Consider the following 23,721-nt stretch of genomic DNA (forward strand, 5'->3'; position numbering starts at 1 on the left):
TCTGATGGTTTAATGTGAAATTCTATGGTTTTTTTATATAAAAAAAGGAATTGTGTTTTAGCGCCATCTAGTGGATTGATGTGGAATTCCGCATTATTTAAAAATGCACATTTGTTTTTAGTGCCATCTGGTGGATTGACGTGAAATTCCGCATTTTTTAAATGCAATGCTGCATCACATTACAGTATTTTAGACCATCTGAGCTTTTTGTCTGCAATAAAGCAGAATGCTTCACTTCATTATATATACACAACTGTGTAAAAGGGAAGTGTTACATCTTATGCAGCAAGAAGTTAAGCAGTAAGTTTACAGGGTACAGAACATTGCGTTGCTTCACGATATGGGTGTAGTCACAGTCACGAGAGATTCTGTTATAGTTTGTTTATTAGGATTTTTTTAAACATTTTTCCAATTGCATTTCAATTGCATTACGCTTCCTCTCTACCGATGCTGATCTCCACTCCTGATTGAGGAGCGAGACTGACACGCCCCCTCCGACATGTGCATAGTAACCAACTGCATCTTTTCACCTGCACGAGGCGAGTTTATATGCAGATCAGCTTTGTGTATTTTTCCTCGACTGTGCAGGTGCCATAAACCAGGGGTCATAATTGCATCAGGTCCCGGCTCCCACTCTGTATGAACAACAGCCAATCGTTGTTCATGTAGCCACCCAGCATGCCGGATGGCAGAGCTGAGTTTCGAACCAACAAGTTCGAGATGTCAGCTCTGGCGTGCTAACGTGTTTTACCGCTGCGCCACCTAAGCGGCCGTTTATAAGGATTTTAACGTCACTTTGCTTACATTTAAGAGAGGACAGGTAGTTATAGGTTACACAATTCATCAGGGGAAATTTTGCATCTCCAATTCACCTTACTTGCATGTCTTTGGACTGTGGGAGAAAAAGCCACACAGACACAGGGAGACCAAGCAAACTCCACACAAGGACCTGAACCATTTGGGAAGCGAATCCAGGACCTCCTTGCTTTGAGGCGACAGTGCTACCCACCAACCAGTATAATTTAGTGTACAGCTTTACATAGTCAACAACCTAATGTGGACTGGCCTTGGGGAATAAATCAGCCGTGTCTTACACATAAGAGGCAAAAAGCTCCACAAAAGCCATCTTTTACACTATAAATCAACATCAGCATTCGTTGCTTCTTAATTTGGTGTTAACGTTATCAAGCCGTCTGTCATACAGACACAATGACAGTTACATAATAATGAGGATTATTATGTAATGCGCGACCAATCAAGGTTTCAAGGCAAGACCAATCAAGACAATTCAATTCAAATTTTTTATACAAGCAAACAGTGGACAACGTAGGAAAATTAAAGGATTATTTTTAAAGCGAATACAATTGAAACACATTCCGGAATTTTCAAAAAAAGAGGTTTACAAAGCTCAAGCAACAAAAGTAAGTTTGAATACCACTGATTGCAAGTACAACGAATAACTGTAGAAGATCTGAAATTGGTTTTAAAATAAGGAAGGCAACTTCAAAGTAGTCATTCAGTGCTTCTGCCCTGAACTAGTTCAACATTTCATCACCTGTTCAATACTGATAAAGTCTCTGTGTACACGTACAGTATTCCTGAGAAATCAGACAGACAGAGAAGGACCTGACAGAAACATCAATTACAACAAGAAAAGCCACTGTACACACATCATGCCACATGTTTGTCGCAGATGTACGATGGCAACATTTAAACCATTAATAATAATTATTTCTTTTACAACTGAGTTTAATCACCTTTGTTTACTGATTCCTGCACATACTCAGACTCAGTGGGTGTGTTTACATGTAAAGATAACAGTGCAGTAGCCGACCGCATCTTTTCATCAGCACGAGGCGGGTTCATATGCGGATAAGCTTTGTGTACGGAGAGCCACACCCTGATCTATGCATTTTCCCCCGACTCTGTGCAGGCGCCATAAATCAGCCAGCAGAGGTCGTAATTGCATCAGTTATGAGGTCGTATGAACAACAAGCCAATCAATCGTTCATGAGTTTCAAACCGATAAGTTGTTGAAATGTCAGCTCTGGTGTGCTAGCGTCTTTCACCGCTGCGTGTTATACGCCTTGCCTATTATTATAACTTTAACGCAACCGGTGATACGAAATATTTCGCAACATGTATGAGGTTTACATTGCAGCCTGATAAGCAGTAAGCAATTGTGGTGATGTTGCAGAAATCCGTCAGACTCGGGCACGGAATAAAACCGACGGCTAGGCTAAACACAGAAGAAAAACAATCACATCACTGTTGATATAATCTGAATATCAGATTATTACTGTGCATACACCTCCTTGTCTCTACACTCACTGTCCATTTTATCAGCTCCATTTACCATATAGAAGCACTTTGTAGTTCTACAATTACTGACTGTAGTCCATCTGTTTCTCTACACACTTTTTTAGCCTGCTTTCACCCTGTTCTTCAATGGTCAGGACCACACAGGACCACTACAGAGCAGGTATTATTTAGGTGGTGGATCATTCTCAGCACTGCAGTGGTGAGACACTGACATGGTGGTGGTGTGTTAGTGTGTGATGTGCTGGAGTTTTTAAATACCGTGTCCACTCACTGTCCACTCTATTAGACACTCCTACGTAGTCGGTCCACCTTGTAGATGTAAAGTCGGAGATGAGTTTGAGTTGGTCATTTTTTAGACCTTCATCAGTGGTCACAAGTCGCTGCCCACAGGGGGCTGTTGGTTGGATATTTTTGGTTGGTGGACTATTCTCAGTCCAGCAGGGACAGTGGTGTTTAAAAGCTCCAGCAGCGCTGCTGTGTCTTATCCACTCATACCAGCACAACACACACTAACACACCACCACCATGTCAGTGTCACTGCAGTGCTGAGAATGATCCACCACCCAAATAATACCTGCTCTGTAGTGGTCCTGTGGGGGTCCTGACCATTAAAGAACAGCATGAAAGGGGGCTAACAAAGCGTGGAGAGAAACAGATGGACTACAGTCAGTAATTGTAGAACTACAAAGTGCTTCTATATGGTAAGTGGAGCTGATAAAATGGACAGTGAGTGTAGAAACAAGGAGGTGGTTTTAATGTTATGGCTGAACTACAGGAAAGCAGTCGCACTTGTTTTCCGAATGACGTCTCAATCTCTAATGAAAAATAAAAAAATAAAAAAGAGAACGATGTTACCCCAGCCTGGGCCGAGAGCCGCACAAGCTGCTCACGATTTAAATTTCAAGTATGCTAGTTAATGAAATCTAACCAGATACTGTCACTTTAAAAAAAACAAAAAAAAACGAAACAAGGTTTAACACAATATTCACAAATATACATTTAAGGCTTAATTGTTTAGCACTAACAAGTAGCAGCAGTAAAGCACTTCTGAATTAATAATAAAAAACAACGACAATAATACAATAATAATAATAACGTGATCGATAATTTCACTTAGATAATAAGCTTCAGACAAGCCAAAATCTTCAAGATCTTAGTCCTGATTTAACACAGAAGCACGGCCAGTATAAGCAAACACTTATTCAGCACAAAGCTTTACGACTTTGTGTCCTAACGTGCCGGAGAGAACAGTGCCTCAAGAAAAAGAGCGCACGTACTGTATAAAAGCTCATCATCCACAACTATAGTAATGACACCAAACGAAGGCTACAACACAAATATGAATCCCAACCTGCTTCAGGATTCATTTAATAATTACACTATATATTGGTGCAGATTTTACAATCCGTCACCTTGGTTTATGTTACCGGAGTGAAACGAGTTTGCAGTATGATATACTGCGCTATGAACACACAGTTGCGAGAAACAAGTTTGCAGACGCTAAAATTCTGAACGAATTGCTCATGGAAGGGTCGGATCTTCAGGCGTAGTTGTTTAAATTTCATAGAGTGATTTATCTTGGTCAGGGTGGGCGACTGGGAAACCTTGGGCGGAAGAGGGAACATCCTGGACAAGGCGCCAATCCATCTCAGGGATTCAGCCATCCTGCCTCTCAGATATAGCGATCATGTCCGAGTAGAGGCCAGACAAGAGGATAGCTCAGCTGGGCCACTTGAGTGCCATATGTTAATAGTTATAGACTCCTTGTGTCATTGGTCCCTCAATGAATACAAGGGCGTGAGGGCTTGAGAAAGCAAAGCAAATTTAGGTACTGATGCACCCTAACCTGGGCGGAAGAAGGAACATCCTGGACAAGGCGCCAATCCATAGCGATCATGTCTGAGTAGAGGCCCGACCGGAGGATAGCGATCCATCACGCTGGCCCACTTGGGCACCTTATTGATTATAGACCTCTAAAGTCACCGGTCCCTCAATGACTGCAAGATCTTCAAGGCTTGAAAAAGCAAAGCAAATTTAGGTACTGATGCACCCTAGTGCTGCCTTCCAGAGAGCATTGTTCCTAGCGTGTCGTAGACAATCCTGACAAACAGGGAGGGATTTTCAGACCTGTGGCTGTAACCCTAGGGTCGTTTTTTATTTACCCATCAGTCAGCACTGCACGTTTTGCTCCCAGTGTGATCCCTAAAGGACGCCTACTGCTCAAAAGAGTAGCAATTATGTCTCTACACAATGCTAATATTTTAATTAATGAATTGCAATAACAGATTTTTGGAAGCTGCTGGTGGCTTAGAGGTTGACTTACACTACACGGTCCCAAAAGTATGTGGACAACCCTTCAAATTACATTAACGACATTTAGCAGACGCTTTTATCCAAAGCGACTTGCAGTTGTGACAGTATACAATATAAGCCATTGAGGGTTAAGGGCCTTGATCAAGGGCCCAACAGTGGCAACATGGCAGTGGTGAGACTTGAACCAGCAACCTTCTGATTACTGGACGAGTACCTTAACCACTAGGGTACAGCTGCCCTAAATTAATAAGATGAAGTGGTTTCAGTCCAAAAAGACTTGTTTTGACAAGTGTGGTGTAGAAGCCCCTAATGAACACCTCTGGGATGAATTGGAAGTCAGACCTTTATATTAACAATCGGTGCCTTTTTTTTCAGACTCAATGGGCAGAATTACCCTCAGAGACACCCCAAAATCCTTTAGAAATGGGGGCTGTTAGAGGCACAAAGATGTAGAGAAACAGATGGACTACAGTCAGTAATTGTAGAACTACAAAGTGCATATTCTGTCTATGGTCTATGTCTATGGTTTTGGGACAGGATGTCAACAGGGTCAAAGTCGAGTGTCCATATACTTTTGGAACATAGTGCTCTCCCTTATTTTTTGGCCTAGGTTGTGGGGGATCACAGCGCAAAACTGGAACTCAACCAGCCAGGGAGCCAATCCATCCATGAGGCTTCAGCCACCCCCCTCAGACATAGCCAATTATGGGAACTGTTATAAGCACAAATCAGCTATGATGTGCATATTAATGCCTACGGTTTTGGAACAGGATGTCAACAAAGTCATAGTCAGGTGTCCATATACTTTTGGAACATAGTGCACTCACTCTTTTATGGCCTAGGTTGTGGAGGAACACAGCTCAGAGTTGGAACTCACCCAGCCAGGAAGCCAATCCATTTTGGGGCCTCAGCCACCCCCCTCAGACACAGCCAATTGTGTCCGTGTAGCGAGCGTAATAGAGCGCAACCTATTCATATTTAATCCAGCTGTTAGATAAAGACATGGACGTACAATTTTGTGTGTTATTAGCTCAGACAGATGTTTATTATCAGGTAACACGGGCAATTCCGAAGCGTCTGCAAACACGTCCTCGCAACTGTTTAACAGTTACAGTAATGCTACACAGCAGCATAGGCAACGCGGATGAAAGATGTTGGGTAAAGCCAATTTCATCAGCATCCAGTGACATCATCACACAGCCCCAGAATTCCACGTACGCCAACGCCAAGGAGAACAAAGTGACTAAAGATCACCGGTACACGACAAATCCACCCACGGGCACCTTGAAATGCGGATCATGGTCTGCTACTTTCACACATGCCATGCCACGTTAGAAAACACACACACACACACACACACACACACACGCACACACACTGAAGTACCGAAACACATGAAGGCCATGTATTACATAAGCTGCAGTTTCGTTTTTCCAACACGCTCTCAGGCCTGATACATGATTCCCCCAATTACACTTCAGTCACCCCACAACCTTCTCCTTATCCTAGATGTATATATTAACTATATTTAACCATATGGACTTATATATTAAATTACCATATAAAACACACAATTTCACTGTCCTCGAGTTTGACCGGAAGCCTCGGAGCATGTGCGACGCCGCGAGGCACACTTCAAGAGTCTCGCTCTTGCTTGCTGGAGCCAGAAAGAAAAAAAAACAAGCCAGAGTCTGACGGTCAGCAGAGGCGAGCCCTGAAGCGAACAGCAGGAGAGAGTTTAGGACTTGCTCTGGGGTCGGGAGGGGCCGCTATGTGAGGATGCGCTCTGCGGACGGGACGGACACAAACTCACGCAGGATGTTCTTGGCCATCTCGATGTTATTCTGTGCAATCATCAGAGCTTTCTGAATGTCCTGATAGGAGTAGCCTTGGCTCATGAGCAGCTCGATCTCGCTGCTGATCTGCGGGCTGCTGATCTGCGGGCTGCTGGTCTGAGGGGTGCCGAACGCCGCGCCAAGGGGGACGGGGCTAGGCCTGCGGTCCGAGTTGATGCGGCGAGGCAGGGGTTTGGGAGGCCGCTCGGGGAGCTCTGCAGAGTCGCACGCTGAAAACAAGTGACACGAAAACAGCTGTTAGGCAAAATTAAAGGCAAAATCTGGCTTCTAAACCAGTCATGACATTTGCAACACATAAAAGTTATCAGACAGATGTTATGGGGTCAAAAGTATGTGGACAACTGACCACAGGCATGTTTGCTCATCCCCTATAATCGGCCTTCACTCTTCTGAGAAGACTTTCGGCAACATTTTGGACTAGGGCTGTGGGAATTTGTGGCCGTTCAGTCAGAAAAGCATGTGTGAATACATTATTACCAATACAGAGCTACTCAATTGTCCAGCATATCTTTCTATTTGGTGTTAGTTTCAATAACATTAATATACACCGATCAGCCATAACATTAAAACCACCTCCTTGTTTCTACACTCATGTCCATTTTATCGGCTTCACTTACCATGTAGAAGCACTTTGTAGTTCTACAATTACTGACTGTAGTCCATCTGTTTCTCTGCATGCTTTGTTAGCCCCCTTTCATGCTGTTCTTCAATGGTCAGGTGCCCCAAAGGACAACTACAGAGCAGGTATTATTTAGGTGGTGGGGCATAGTGGAGTTTTTAAACACCTCACTGTCACTGCTGGACTGAGAATAGACCACCAACCAAAAACATCCAGCCAACAGCGCCCCTTAGGCAGCATCCTGTGACCACTGATGAAGGTCTAGAAGATGACCAACTCAAACAGTAGCAATAGATGAGCGATCGTCTCTGACTTTACATCTACAAGGTGGACCAACTAGGTAGGAGTGTCTAATAGAGTGGACAATGAGTGGACACGGTATTTAAAAACTCCAGCACAACACACACTAACACACCACCACCATGTCAGTGTCACTGCAGTGCTAAGAATGATCCACCACCCAAATAATACCTACTCAGTGGTGGTCCTGTGGGGGTCCTGATCATTAAAGAACAGGGTAAAAGCAGGCTAAAACAGTATACTGAGAAACAGATGGACTACAGTCAGTAATTGTAAAACTACAAAGTGCTCCTATATGGTAAGTGGAGCTGATACAATGGACAATGTGTGTAGAAACAAGGAGGTGGTTTTTAATGTCATGGCTGATCCATGTATGAGAAGGATTTCAAGAACAGAGCCACTATAAAGAGGTAACAAAAATTTTAATAATGAAGTAATTGTCGTGATCTCGGCTTCTGTTGGACACCAATTGGACACTTAATTGTGATTTAAATCTCGTTCATACAATCCATAAGCGGATACTTACAGACTGCCGCTCCTGACTCACTTTCCACAGAGTGGCGGCTGAAGGCCGAACTGCCCACTTCTGAGAGTGTGCGGCGGGTTATAGGCAAAGGAGGTTTAGGAATGTCATAGCCGTTTTCGTCCTCATCACTGTCCACCTTTTGTGGCCCGTTGGTGCTCAATAATGGAGGCAATTCAGAGTAGTCTGGAGATGAAACAAGAGCAATGAGATAGAATCTGCTTAATCAACCATTAAAAAATCCTAATGATTATTATACTTCTTAAAATTAAACATATACATTATCCAAAAACCCAGAAACATTAATGTAGGTGTAACAGTATTTTTTTAAGTTGGGGGAAAGAAGATGGGGAGCGTTTTAGATTTTTTTTCTATGCGATAGCGACACCCAGAGTTAAAACCTGCCTTGAGGTAATGGAAAAGTCTTACTCCTGTGCTAAGAATGATCAACCATCCAAATCCAAATAGGATCTGCTCGGAGGTCACATGGTGTTCCTTTCCACTGATGAATAAGCAGAGCCGGTTAAAAAAGTACAGCACAGACCAGCTTCAGAGAAACCCTAAGCCATATTCAATACCTGAATCGTTGGCGTGATATGGCAGAGTGGCACTGGCAGCCTGGGCTTGAATGTTGTACATGGCTTCATACATCTGAGAGCCTTCAGAGTCCAGATCACAACTAAGCAGGCTCCTAAACAATGTATTAAAAGAAAAAAAAAGCTGTATTAAAATATACTTATTATTAACTTTGGATAGGTTGAAGCTGTACAGCAGGCTCAGTCTAGTTTACCTGGAGTTGAGAGAGTTGGGTTGGGGAGGTCTAGGCACTGCCTCGCCTAGAGAAGGAGTCATGGATGGCAGTGCAGGCAGAGAGCTGGGAGTCATGTAGTCGGAATCCTCGTCGTTCTCACAGTCATCCTCCCCTCCAGGTCCAGTAAGGGGTCTGATGATGCAAAAAAAATTAAAACAATAAGCACACTGATCAATTCAACACTAATCCAATACTGGAGGCAACTTTGACACAAAAGCACAGCACATACAGTGATGCGATTATGTATTTCGTCCTTGTTTCTAAGATACTGGGACTCCAGTGAACCGCAGTGGCTGCAGTACTATCCTAACGCAGAACTGTGGTAAATCAAAATTCCTCACAGATGGCAAAGAACCCAGATGAACCCAGATGAACGAGGACACGGGGAGAACATGCAAGCTCCACCTGGGAATTGAACCCTGGATCTTCTTGTTTTGAGGTGACGGTGCTACCCACTGAACCACCGTGCCGCCCCCATTTTTTACTTTAATTAAAGTTGGGTTTTACATCACTACAATGTACTTTAGTAGAAAGGGTGCTAATTATTATATGACTGTATGGGGTGACACCCAGTGGTCAAAAAGGTACACCAAATATATTTACCCAAGAGTGGCAAACTGGAGGAGTTTGAACCAGCAACCTTTTGAATACTAGTCCAGTACATTAACCACTAAGCTACCAGCAGCCTTTATTATATTTAAAAGCCTTAAAATGTACAAATACACAGTTTACTTAAGATAACTAACATACCTGATCGCAAGAGAATAGATGGCATTGGCCGAAGCAGAAGGCTTCACTTTAGGGTTGTCATACTCGGCTCCTCCTGACGCCGAAGCACCAAAACTCTGCATCATTAACACAGAAATTTACATTAAAATATAGTTAGAAAGTAATCTGGTCCTATTATAGAATTATAAAATGATCGTATTATTTAATATCGTCTGCAGAATTTTACCAGCTGGTGGTCCAGACTGACAGAACAGCTGTTTCTCTGGGAATCGAGAGCCGAGGGCAGTGCCAGCGGAAGGGAGTGTCGGTTGGAGAGCTCTCGTGTCCCGCGAGACTCTGCTCCCACAGAAGGCACTTGGGAGAAAGCTTTGGGCACTGGGCGTGGGTTCCAGTCGACCATGTTGCGGTTGGGTGGAGCAGGCGGTGGTTTATCGCGGGGTGGTTCTCCAGGCGTGCAGGGCAGCGGGCGTCTCGGGAGTCTCACGTCAGGTCCGGCGGAGTGAGGCCGCTCCGGAGGAGGCGGAGGGGGGAGGTCTCTGAGAGTTGGAGGCAGTGGTAACGGCTTGTCTTTATGGTGTGATGAAGCCTGTGGAAAAAAAGGGTATGGGAAGGTCCAAAGATCAGAAAACCCAAACTGGCAGTGTGTCGATTACCAGATGTTATTTTATAATCCAGATATGCAGATACGGCATTTGTCATTAGACGTCAATTTTTACAACATTCAAATTTACCCAATCTAAGACGTTTTTTTTTTTTTTTTTAGCATTTGGGCCACTGCGTAGCATAAAAGTACATGACAGCATAGCATAACATAAGAGGGTGCATGGACACGGATTTGACACGGATGCACAGAAACTGTCTATTACTCTAGCCCAGCACCATTGAAACCCTGGTTCAGATCTCAGCAGTTGCTATCAGCCATATGGTGATGGATTGCCACCCTGTTCGGGGTGTGTTTCTGCCTTGCCTTCAGTGTTTTCAATACATTATTTGTACATGATACATTAGATAGTATAGCTTTCAACTTTATCAGACAGCATTGATTGGTTTACCTTGGATGTGGCCCCGGGACTGGAGGCCCCTGGAGGGTTAGGCGATCTGTGTGGTAGCAGGTCTAGACGTGGAGGCACAGGGGGCAGAGACGATTGAGGAGGCATTGACAGTGGGGATGAGGGTCTCTCCACCTGTGAAAATTGACACAAAGGCTCATATATTTTCAGTAGGTGACAGATCTGGACTGCAGGCAGGCCAGACAATCAGAATCACTCTGTTTCTACAGAACTAAGCTGGAAATGATGTCGCCTGCATGACGGCTACATGTGTCTCTCAATAATCCCAATATTCGCCTCTGTGTCAATGGTACCGTCAAACACACACAAGTCACACAAGTCACTTACGCACCGCTATACCATAAGATATATTGGCTTTTGCATCTTTCACTTATAACAGTCCGGAGGGTCCTTTTCGTCTTGGGACTTAACGTCCATTTTTCTTAAACGCAAACTAAAATATGGGCTCATCTGACCACTCATCTGTCTCCAGTCCAGGGTAAAACACCCCTTAAACTAATACAAAAGCTACAGGTTCAGAGAGACTCACCTTACTACAAGCTAGCTTGCTCATTATGAGAGGAGGATCTTCTAATCTGTCATCGTCGTCATCATCGTAGCTGGGTGAAGGTGCCCCCTCCGCTCCAAACATGCCCCTGCATCCTCCATAGGAGCCTCCACTGTTGTCCTTGGGGTCGAACGGGTCCACCACGATAGGCTCGGTGCCCTTGATCTCACAACGACAGAACGGGCATCCCTGGCCTTCCGACTCCTGCCATGCAGTGAGGCAGGAGGTGCACATGAGGTGGCCGCACGGCTCGATCTTCACATCTTTGTCATTCTCGGCACAGATCTTGCACAGCTGGAAGGTCGAGCCCATTTCACAGTAGAGCTCATATTGCTCCTGCAAAACAGAAGGAAATGGTTACTGGGTTGCCGGCTATAAAAAGCCACAGTAAAGAATCTAAACTGGCTGCAAGAGAGTGACTCACTAACCTGTGTGACTTTGATATGGTCTTGCGGCGAGGGCTCACACAACCCCGTGAGGTCCGGGTTCTGGGTGCGGCCATCAGGGAACAGATAGCTAAACAAGAGACACGCTATTCTTACTCAGTGAGGGATTTCTAGCATTTCTTGGAAGGAAATGTGGCTGGTCGCAATGGGGGAAAAAAAAACTTTAAGAACCAGTTACACAATAGTAGAAAAAAGCACATGCTGGATGAGTGACCGATTGCTTCACTCTACTTACAGCACCCAGCTGTTTCGTCAATAGGATATAACTCAAAGAACATCCCTGTGAGACATGCTTAGGGATAAAGGTCAAATCCAGAGTAGTAGGGAGTTACCAGGCCAAATCAGCTTGACACCAGTGAGCAACAAAACTGAGGCTGTGTTTGAAATAGCGTACTACATATTAGTCAAGTACTAATGGGGCCCCAAAATCAGTAGGTGACCAGAGCTATCTTCATGGGGGAAGTCATCCAGTCACGGCCAGTTTCAACATTCCTGTGTTGTCCAGTGACTGACGAATCAGAAGTTTGTCCTCCTGGCTGAGCACCAGCTCTTGAACTTATACATGCAAACGCTTTTTGGTTGCCCCTCTGGCCTTTGTCTTTCGTAGCTACCCATTTTTCTCCCCTAATCTAGTCGTATCCAATTACCCTGACTGCGTTACGCTTCACCTCTACAATGCCTCCGATACAACCCTCCACTGCTGACTGAGAAGCTTGGCAAATGACACACGCCCCCTCCGACACGTGTGCAGTACCGACTGCATCTTTTCACCTGCGCGAGGCGAGTTCATATGCGTATCAGCCTTGTGCACGAAGAGCCACACCCTGTCCACATTATTCCTGGACTCTGCACAGGTGCTATCAATCAGTCAGCAGAGGTCGTAATTGCACCAGTTATGAGGAACCCTGGCCCGGTTCATCCCACCCTGTGAACAACAGCCAATCGTTGTTCATGTAGACACCCAGCCCAGCCAGACGGCAGAGCTGAGATTCGATACGATGTATTCAAAATCCCAGCTCTGGTGTGCTAGCGCGTTTTACCGCAGCTGCTGTTGAATGGAAACACAAATGGTTGTCATGGTTACCAATATTTTAAATAAGTAAATCGACCTTGCTGTTGTGTAAATAAAGTACCTCAATATAAGCAAATAAAAAGACTTACAATCCTTCCCGGAAACCGTCGATGAGAGCCTGGAAGAGAGGCTTATTATGGGGAATCGTCTGTAAGATATTTCCATCTGCCGTGACGTACCCGATGGCCCACTGACCCAGCCGTGTGCAGCTCAGTCTAAAAATGTAGCTACAGTTGGGAACAAAGAACACATGACAATTATATTTTCATCTCAAAATAACAGCTAAGCCTTTGTCATAGTGTATATTTTTGTTTTATATTAACATATTTTAACATAACATGGTGTAAAAGGCAGAAGAAGAATCTGTGATTTGTTAATTCGCTTAAATCTTTATTTAACAATTTCGAATTTGATAATTGCAACACACTTCACAAACGTTGACACAGAGGCAAAATATGAGTCAAAGGTTTATATACAGTTGAGTCACGACCACCAGCTAATAACCAGAGTAACCATCGTGTGCAGCACGGACAGCAGCTAGACGTGCTGGGAGTGACTCAATAAGGTCCTGTTAGGTTGTCACAGGTATCTGAAGCCATGCTGACTTCAGTGCATCCCACAGCTGCTGTATCCATAGAGCGAACACGACGACCGAGGTGGCCCCACAGATGCCGGGAATTAGGGGGGCAGGGTAGTTCTGGGAATTCTTGGTCATGCTCTTTCAACCAATGTCGAACATGACAAGTCGCTTTTTGCAACTCTGATAAATCGTTCCCTTAACCAATGACAGCAACGAGAGGTATGCCAAAGATAAAAAGGAGCATCCAGACTGTTATCAGTAAAAGGTGCACAAGTCAACATCTGTCATGGTATGGGGATGCATCAGTGCCCATGGCATGGGTGATGTGCATACGTGTGAAGGTACCATTGACACAGAGGAGCTTGCTACCACAAAGACGAAACCAGTGTGGCTTAGTAAACACAGAATGCATGTGTTTGACTGGCCTGCCTGCAGTCAAGATCTGTCTTCTATTAAAAATGTATGGTGCAGCAGACCATGGCGACCACAGACTGTTGAGCAGCTGAAGTCTCGTACCAAGCAAGAATGGACAAAGATCCCACTCGGAAAACTGCAACAATGTGTCCTTAGTTCTTAAACCATTATAAAAAATAGTCTCATTAAATAGGAAAGTGATGGAACACATGGGGTAAACACGCCTCTGTTCCAACTTTTTGGAATGTGTTGCAGGAATCAATTCTAAAAACCATTGTGACTTAACACGGTCCGCCGTTGCATAATACAATGCAAACTAATACTCTATTACACAAAGAGAAAACTGTACATCATGGGTAATGGAACACAGTGGTAAAAATGCCTCTGTTTCAACACTTTGGAGTGTGTTGTAGGCATCAATTCTTAAAACCATTGTGACCTAACACAGTCCGCCGTTGCATCACGAAAGTGATATATTTACAAAATATAATGATCAGTTAATTTGATCAGTATGTTAAGATGATGATGAACAAATTGCAAGTGTAGCCTAGCGCTTAAGGTACTGAACAAGTAATCAGAAGGTCGCTGGTTTAAGCCCCACCAATGCCAGATTGCTGCTGTAAGGCCCTTGATCAAGGCCTTTAACCCTCAATTGCTCAGACTGTGTACTGTCATAGTACTGTAAGTACTATGTAACTGCTGCTCTTGTTTTTATTATTGTTAGTAGTAGTAACTAGAAATGGCCATCATGTTTTGGCTCATCAGTGTATACAGAACTTACTAATGAATATGTACAGACCAGTGTGACATCATGGAGTTTACAATATATCTATTGATATGGGGTACCAAGCTGTCCGGCGAGCCACTGCCACCCCAGGGTCTTTTGACTGACAGTGAATCGCTCCTGTGTGCCACTGCTTGGGTGAAAATGGTGACAAACCATTATCTAAGCCTGCGTGACTTTTGAAAGGACGTTTAGATGAGACCGTAGCTGCGTGCAGACGTGTCATCCGAAAGGACAATGCGTGGAGGCCCTATTGTCACGGCCAGCCTGCGCGTAGGAGGCCAGCCGAACAGGCTTGATAGTTATGGTAAGAAAGTAGGTGGAAATAATCGTTTCTTTGTAAATTCTTCGTACACGTAGGTGTCTAGGATTGTGGTGGGCGGATTACCTGCCGGGCTTGTGGATGAACTTCTGTAGGCGGGCTTTGACCTCATCGTAGGTGAGGAAGGCCATGTATCCCGGGTGAGTCACCGCGAGGCTGTTCCAGTTTCGCAGCAGAGATGACCATGGCTGCAAACACACACACACACACACACTCCGGATATGCAAGAGGGACAAAAAAGCTCCAGCAGTGAGAATGAGTCATTATACATAGTAGGTCTGCCAGCCGATGAGGATAGCAGACATAAACCCTAACCCAGGCAGGCGGAATCAATCCTTATTCAACTAACAAGCATAATTGAACATTAAACATCTGTCCATTGAGATGAACTGCTTGATTAACCTGCTAGTAGACTCAGTATTGACTGTTAATTCACATGTACATCAATTCTACACAAAAACCAGTTCTGTGGGCCTGAGCTCATCTCAGGTAGACCGTGAAGATGTGTGCTGTAGTCCATGTTTTAAGTCGTGTTTAAAAACAAAAAAGAGGTGGATCAGCGGCTACTGGTACTGAACTAGTAAAAATACCCACCACCACCTATTTGCCAGTGTTGGGCCCTTGAACAAGGCAACTACTTGCACTGTAATTAGACAAAAGTGGAGGTCGTTTTGGATAAAGGCGACAGCTAGGTGCCATAAATGTAAATGTGAATGGAAAGGACCATCCAGACTGTTGTCAGCGAAAGGCATGGGCGATTTGCATATATGTAGAAGGATATATTTTAGAAACACATATGCTGACATCAAGAGGATGTCATCATCCGGGAAGTCGGGTATCCGGGTAGAATCTACATTTTTGCACAACTTAATTGCATTACACTTTCTCATTACTAATGCTGATCCCCACTTCTGATTGAGGAGACCACGCCCCCTCCGACAAGTGTGCAGTAGTCGACTGCATCTTTTCGCCTGTATGAGGCGAGTTCATATGTGGATCAGCTTTGCGTACAATGCATTATTCCTCGACTCTGTGCAGGCGCCATCAATCAGCCAGCAGAGGTCATAATTGCATCAGTTATCAATTTTAAGCTGCCACTGTTAATGGTTTTATTAATGGGATTGCTTAAATCATATATGGATAAACCTGGGAGTGGATACATGCACAGTGTTAAACTTTATGTTACTTCAACAACCTCATTATTAAGCAAAACAATGCGTCTAAGCAAAATCAGGAATATGTGTACGCATCATTTTATTCTTCACACACATGCACTTTTCAACATCCGTCCTTATACGGGCAGAACGTTGAAATTAGCACGTCTGCTGTAGCTGTGACGAACAGTGACGCAGTGAGGCCACAAACCCATCTGCAGATGTGCTAACCTCCGACAATAGCCATTGTTAAAGTCTCGCCACCACTGATAGCAGAAACAATAAAGGTATTCAGTGCTGGAGAGAAGTGGTGGAGCGGGAAAACGCACCTGAAAGAGTCTGGTGAAGATGTCGAACTCAAAGACGGAGATGTAGTCATTGCAGGTGAGGTCGATGGTGGATTTGAGCGCCATGGCTTCCAGGCCTGAGGTGATGGGATGAAACTCGTGCAGGGCCTGTCGGAACACCTTCCACTGGACGATAGTCCTGCACGGATGAACAATGCAATCAACGAACGAAACAATAAACAAGAAATCATTTTCTTTGTGCGAGGGCCTTAACCCTCAAGTATCTTAACCCTGCGTTCTGACCCCAGCAATCAAACAAGTTAAAATATGCAAAGGAAAGAATTTAACCACACTATAAGTATATATTGATAGGACAATATGTGAAATCTTTTTTTTATTTGGTCCTACAATAAAGTAACACTCGGACCTGTTGAAATACACCAAAAAACTCACTTGTCACCAAAGGATCTCCTCCAGAACTCTGCTGCATCTGCCTTGGTGATTCTGAAGTTGTCCCCCTGGAACAGGCCATTGGGAAAGATGGCTTTGAGTTCAGCCAGCATGTGACTGAAGATCAGCGATAGTTTGGTCAGGTTCCGTCTAAAAAACAAAGCCAAACAGAAAAAACAGTCAAGAATATGCACTATTAGTTTCTATCAGTGATCACTTAATAATAAATGAATTAAATGTTGATTTTTACATCTAAAAAATAAAATGCTTTTCTTAAAGCATCCAGCAAACAAGGAATCTGAGACTCAGCTGGACGTTGAGGGTCAATCTATTTATTTATTAGGATTTTTTCTTTTTTATTTTACCCCTTTTTCTCCCACTTTAGCGTATCCAATTTCTACCCGTCAATCATCCTCTCACTAATGCTGGTCCCTGCTCCTGATTGGGGAGGACGAGGCTGCTCCACGCCCCCTCCGAAACGTGCACAGCAATCGGACATCTTATCACCTACACTTGACGAGCGCAGTGCGGTACGGCGCTGTGCACGGAGGGCCACACCCCCTACCGCACTCCTTCCCCATCTCCGTGCAGGCGCCACCAACCAGCCAGCAAAGGTCGTGATCGCACTAGTCTGAGAGAGAGTCCCCATCCGGCTTTAGTCCCGCCCCTTATCTGAACAACAGGCCAATCGTTGTTCATGTAGCCGCTCAGCCTCAGCCGGCAAGGCAGAGCCGAGATTCGATACGTTGTATTCGAGATCCCAGCTCTGGTGAACAGCGTGTGGTTTACCTCTGCGCCACCTGAGCGGCCATTTATTAGGATTTTAACGTCACCCCGATCGCTCCACCTGGGGATCGAAGCCAGGACCTTTTCTGTTGTGAGGTGACGGTGCTATTCGCTGTGCTATCGTGCCGCATATCGTTGAGGGTTGAAAATACATTGAGTGTTTTAAAAATGAATTTGCTCTGGTATTATCCCGGTCCTTCCCCCTTGGGTACTACGTATATATTCAATAATAATATAATATAAAAAGCTATTAATTTAAGGGTGGCAATGTGGCTGGGTGGGTAGCACTGTCGCCTCACAGCAAGAAGGTCCTGAGTTCGATCCCCAGGTGGTGCGGTCCAGGAGTTTGCATGTTCTCCCTGTGTGTGTGTGGGTTTCCTCCGGGAGCTCCGGTTTCCTCCCACAGTCCAAAAACATGCAGTCAGGTTAATTGGAGACACTGAATTGCGTTATAGGTGAAGGAGTGTGTGTCTGCCCTGTGATGGACTGGCGCCCCGTCCAGGATGTTACTGTGTGCCTTGCACCCATCGAAAAGCTGGGACAGGCTCCAGCACCCGAAATCCAACCCCCACCCCAGGCGACCCTAATTGGATAAGCTGATAAGAAAATGAGTGAGTGAGTGATTGAGCTTATTAATGACAAGGTGTAAATATTAATATTTTAATAAGTCACTATAAGCTTGCTTAGTACTGACGAACTGTTCAGCAATGAATCATGGGACAGTTCGCATCCCTAATACTTCAGCAGCGCAGATCCCTGACACGACACGTGGACACGAAGACATTTACAAAGGCGACACTGAAGCAAGAGAGAGGCAGTTCAGGACAGATCAGGGAGGGAGGTGAAGGCTGTGGCATGCCGGCTGCATTTTTCTGATTCCACTGACCCTGGGCACATGAGCTGAGGCAAGGCAGGGATCCCGGCAGGGGGAGGAAAGCGAAAGAAAGCCGTGATTTACAGGGCAGCACAGTGGGAGCTTGTGCGAGCTCTCCGGCTGAAGAATTAGCATGCATGAGAGACGGGCCGAGTGTGGCACGACTGCAGCTGCCTCCCAAACTCTGAACTCTCTGAAGAGTCGCTCAGGCACCCATATCCTATATTACATCCTCAACCACAAACAGAAGGAAGGACGTGAAGTCAATTTATTTGTGATGCAGTAAAATGGATTGATTTGTTAATGGCTTTACAGATAATTACCAAAGTGAAGCTATTTATCATTCAACCGTCCATTTCAAATCTTTTAATTGGCTTTCCACTTAACCTGATCAATGTGGGGGAAAAAAGTGCAAAGGGCATCTGCTTTTACATACCGGATAACCAAGTAGTTCTTAAAGCCAATAGTCACTCACTTGTCTTATAAAAGTGAATTATTAATTTATTTATTTATTTATTTATTTAGGCTTTAATGTTATGTTTACACAGTGGTCACATGATATGTTATTACTTTTTTATTGCTTGTAATGTGTTAGTTTATTGTCCTGGTCACATACATATCGCTGACATTTTTAGTATGATGATAATTGTTTATTCAACTGACAACTGTAGCTTTATTGGTCATTAAAACATATTTAAAGTCTTATCTTTAAGAGTAATATTGTCCGTCTAGCACAAGGTTTTTCAAACCCCATATACCCTATATAAACCCTATACCCACCTCCAACAAACGGGTCACAGAAAAACACAAACACAATAGAACTTGTACACAAACGCCCCTTTTTGGAGGCTTTAAACACATGTATCTGTGTTTCACTTTTAAACTTGTGGGGTGCTCGGGTTGCTGAGAAATGGTGAGAATCAGCTTTTGTGAAAGAGTGAAAAATGCTTATTATTTAATAAAAAGCTTAAAGTAGTTTAATGTACTAAAAAAACGACACAGGAACACTAATCTTCTCTCAGTTATTACTGGTAATCAGTTCTCTCCACTAATTAAATTCCTTGCTTGTTGTTATAATACAATAAGTCACGTTAAGCCTTGTTCGTTTGTTTGTTTATTAGGATTTTAATGTCATGTTTTACACTTTTGGTTACATTCATGACAGGAAACGGTAGTTTATCTTCACACAAGGTTCATCAGTTCACAAGGTTATATCGAACACAGTCATGGACAATTTAGGGTCTCCAATTTACCTCACTTGCATGTTTTTGGACTGTGGGAGGAAACCGGAGCTCCCGGAGTAAACCCACACAGACACGGGGAGAACATGCAAACTCCGCACAGAAAGGACCCAGACCTCCCCACCTGGGGATCGAACCCAGGACCTTCTTGCTGTGAGGCGACAGTGCTACCCACTTAGCCACCGCGCCGCCCGCCTTGTTCGTACTGCCCAAATCGCTTTTACTATGTCATATCAAACAGTTTGTCTCATTGGAGGCGATTTGAAAACTGGGTCGCGGCAAGTGCAAAAATTGCGAGCCCAATGCAGCAAAAGTGCACGGTGCTCACCGCTTAGGGAAGTGCAGCGGCAAGCTAAGCGGCACCTCCACAACCCATAGGAAACAATGGCACAGCCAGCACAAAAGCGTTTTTTCAGAGAGAAAAGTTCTGGCTTGCATTTATTGGTTGAATACAAACCCAGTTTCTAGAAAAGTTGGGACAGTTTGTAAAACAAACTCTGCATGCATTTCATTCAAGTCAAGTTCCAGTCATATACATGTTAAAAAATGCTATTAGGTTCTTAAAATAGGTTCTCTTCCTACAGGACTGTGGCAGAGCTTGCTTGTTTAGCTGCTGGGCTGGCAGGGCTAGTGCTATATGGCTCTTACATCCTCTGGGATTGCTGCCAGCACTCACCACTGTGCAGCCCTTTTCACAAACATTTCTACGTGGCATTTGTACCCTATATAGCTTGTAAAACGGGTGGATTGCAGGAGGCATCGGGCATGTAAACTACAGAATGAACCATTAAAAATGTGCACCGATCAGCCATAACATTAAAACCACCTTACTGTCCATTTTATCAGCTCCACTTACCATATAGAAGCACTTTGTAGTTCTACAATTACTGACTGTAGTCCATCTGATTCTCTACATAATTTTTTAACCTGCTTTCACCATGTTCGTCAATGGTCAGGACCCCCACAGGACAGGTATTATTTAGGTGGTGGATCATTCTCAGCACTGCAGTGACACTTACATGGTGGTGGTGTGTTAGTGTGTGTTGTGCTGGTATGAGTGGATCAGACACAGCAGCGCTGCTGGAGTTTTTAAATACCGTGTCCACTCACTGTCCATTCTATTAGACACTCCTAGTCAGAGACAATGGCTCATCTATTGCTGCTGTTTGAGTTGGAAGTCCTCTAGACCTTTATCAGAGGTCACAGGACGCTGCCCATGGGGAGCTGTTGGCTGGATATTTTTGGTTGGTGGACTATTTAGTCCAGCAGTGACGGTGAGGTGTTTAAAAACTCCATAAGCATACCAGCACAACACACACTAACACAGCACCACCATGTCAGTGTCACTGCAGTGCTGAGAATGATCCCCCACCCTGACGGGAGAGTCCTGACCATTGAAGGACAGGGTGAAAGCAGGTTAAAAAAAGCATGCAAAGAAACATATGGACTACAGTCAGTAATTGTAGAACTACAGAGTCGTCCTATATGGTAAGTGAAGCCGATAAAATGGACAGTGTGTTTAGAAACAAGGAGGTGGTTTTAATGTTATGGCTGATCGGAGTATAAAAATAATGACAAAAAAAATGGGCCTAAGAACGCACCGCTTCTGAGATCTGAGTTTGAATCTTAGATGTGCTACGAGTGCTACGGGTACCTACACAAAAATGCTTGGCTGGGTCTGTATTGTTTGAGAGACAAAGAAGTCCATCAAGGACCTGGTTCAGCATCTAGCAGTCGATGACACTTCAACACCCTAAAGAAGCTTGATCAGGAATGATCTTTTTGGAAGGGTAGCAGTCAAGAAACCACTTTACAGACAGGAAACAGGGTGAAAAGGCTAAGCTATGCTAAAGCTCACAATGACTGGAACAGTATTAATAAGTGTCAAATCATCAGCCCAAACAATTCTGGATTGTATTTGCTCTTCCGGAACCTCATTGTTCGGTTTTATTAAGGTACGTCCACTTGAGACCAGCCCGTCTCTGGAGTGGTTGGCACCCACACACTCGTTTCTATGACTAAGCGCTTACACAAAAAGCTATCCGCGCCTCATCCAGTTCTTTATTCGATCCCTGAGCTGGATGACCTCTTCTTATCATTGGACCGCTCGCACTGGGCTAATCCTTCCCCAGATACTGCGCTTTTGTAAGCTTTCCTCTTCTTTAGGCTTGACCTTTAACCTGCAGCTGGCTGCTCCCTTCCTGTATCCTGTTTCCATGATAAAAAGTCAAGTCGACGAGAAAAAAAAAATAAAATAAAGAGAGAGAACAAGAAAGAAGAAATAGAAGTCTCTTAATGCCCAAGGCAGATGAGTAAAAAGCCCCTTAAGAGCCCAGGAACTACCCATCTATTGTTCTCCACATTACTGACCCTACACATGATCCCCTAAATGAGAGTTTTCCGGCATAATGTAGCAGTTTAATATTTGTGCAACCCGTGTACGTTTCACCAATCACCTCTGACTTCCTTTCAAACGTTTAGTAATTCCCAATAGCGGATTATCATGAATGGAGCTTTGTAAGGATGACTGAATGAAAGGATCTGACAGGGCTAAAAGAGGGGTAATTCGGGCATTATGTACGTTATCGCTTATGCTGCACCCAAATCCGCTGGACAGAATGATCATGACGTTCAGTGAATATCTGCAAAGGTAGAAATCATTTAATTGCAACGGTTTTGCCACAAGGTATCTTGTAACTGAAAGCTGAGAGCTGATTGGAGAGCTGAGCTGAAGGTATGTCATTCCTGTCACCCGCATTAACTAGGGATGGAAATGGGTAGTGAAGTAGTACTGCTGAATCTCATGTTCGGATCTAGGCCCTGTATCCGGATCAGGGTAATAAGTATGTGGTCTTATAGGTACATCTGACGTGGGTAAAAACTAGTGGCATATCGTTTATGAACGTAGTTGTGGGCGCTAACTTGCAATAACAAGCTAGTTAGGCTGCATTCACACTACACGCAGCAAAGCTGGTTTAGTTCTGGCTGTAACATTGTTTCGAAAAAACATGCTTTACAGTGCGGTTTTTACTGCTCGCCGCTGACCATACTACCGTTAAGCTCTCGAGTTCGAATCTAAGCCCTGTTATCGGCCGGGAGGTCATCCACACAGACAAGATTGGCTGTGCCTAAGGGTGCTGAAACTGTGACCTCTGCTGGCTGGCGATGGCACCTGCACTGAGACTGGGAATAACGAAAGAGGGGGGTGACCAGTTCTTGGTCACCCCCCTCTTTCATACATAGCCAATCATGAAGGTATGTCGATGTCTAACTGGCCGATAGCACTGCTGGGGATTTAAACCCTAGATCCCAGCAGTAGTGGATTAGTGTAATTTATGAAGGATCTTCAAAAAGTTTCCGCACTCTTTTTTTCTTCACTCCCCCACCCCCAAGTCTCTCCCCTAATTTAGTCATATCCAATTACCCCCTCTGACACATGTGCAGTACCGACTGCATCTTTTCACCTGCACAAGGTGAGTTCATATGCGGATCAGCCTTGTGCACGGAGAGACACACCCTGATCAGCATTATTCCACAACTCTGCGCAGGCGCCATCAGAGGTCATAATTGCCCCAGTTCTGAGGAACCCTGGTCTGGCTCGTCCCACCCTGTGAACAGCAGCCAATTGTTGATTACGTGTTTAGAGCTGAGATTCGATACGATGTATTAGAAATCCCAGCTCTTTTTTTTTACGGTGTTTTACCGCTGCGCCATCTGAGCGGCCAGTTTCCGCACTTTTGTATTTTTGTTGGAAGCGGTGAGGGTGAGGGCGGAAGGAGTAGTAATTGGTCGTGGCTGAGAGACTGAGAGAGATTGTAGTCCGGATTTCGCTACCTCCTCGCACACGGTAAGGGTCTGCAGCAGTAGAAGAGTTACAACTGGATTATTGGATCTGACTAGATTGAGAATCAAAAAAGGTGATTGGCTAGGTCTTAGCTTGTCTGGGGTGTGTTACTGTACTTCACCCAGTGATTCCTGGGAAACCAATCCCATCCAAACAATGACCAGGTCTTTGTAGCAAGCTTTAATGATACCAAACTGTCATCAACCCACAACTTTTAACTTGTTTGGGGAGGAGGAACAAACCTACACACGGTTCACTAGCAGGGGTTTCCGGGTTCCCTTTTTAACAGTCATCACTTCACACAGGAAAACAGCAGTGACAACAGCATCACACATCAGTGCACACACAAATTCACACCATTATTAATAGCCACATCT

The 23,721-nt window shown here is 44.4% G+C and overlaps 1 protein-coding gene across 1 annotated transcript in view; it reads right to left on the reverse strand.

Moving 5' to 3' along the window:
• Positions 1-3,329: 3,329 nt before the first annotated feature.
• The window catches only part of cbl (Cbl proto-oncogene, E3 ubiquitin protein ligase), a 39,839-nt gene continuing 19,447 nt past the window's right edge, over positions 3,330-23,721 (reverse strand). Inside the window, exons 3-15 of the mRNA XM_063016859.1 lie at positions 16,603-16,749; positions 16,192-16,348; positions 14,775-14,896; positions 12,698-12,835; positions 11,519-11,606; positions 11,073-11,426; positions 10,526-10,657; positions 9,700-10,059; positions 9,495-9,589; positions 8,724-8,876; positions 8,512-8,624; positions 7,937-8,119; positions 3,330-6,700 (exon numbers count right to left, since the gene is read on the reverse strand). Coding sequence (XP_062872929.1) covers positions 6,405-6,700; positions 7,937-8,119; positions 8,512-8,624; positions 8,724-8,876; positions 9,495-9,589; positions 9,700-10,059; positions 10,526-10,657; positions 11,073-11,426; positions 11,519-11,606; positions 12,698-12,835; positions 14,775-14,896; positions 16,192-16,348; positions 16,603-16,749 — 2,338 coding nt within the window. The 3' untranslated portion in view covers positions 3,330-6,404. The remainder of the gene's footprint in view (positions 6,701-7,936; positions 8,120-8,511; positions 8,625-8,723; positions 8,877-9,494; positions 9,590-9,699; positions 10,060-10,525; positions 10,658-11,072; positions 11,427-11,518; positions 11,607-12,697; positions 12,836-14,774; positions 14,897-16,191; positions 16,349-16,602; positions 16,750-23,721) is intronic.

Source organism: Trichomycterus rosablanca, chromosome 20 (assembly GCF_030014385.1).
Source record: "Trichomycterus rosablanca isolate fTriRos1 chromosome 20, fTriRos1.hap1, whole genome shotgun sequence".
Classification (NCBI taxonomy): domain Eukaryota; kingdom Metazoa; phylum Chordata; class Actinopteri; order Siluriformes; family Trichomycteridae; genus Trichomycterus; species Trichomycterus rosablanca.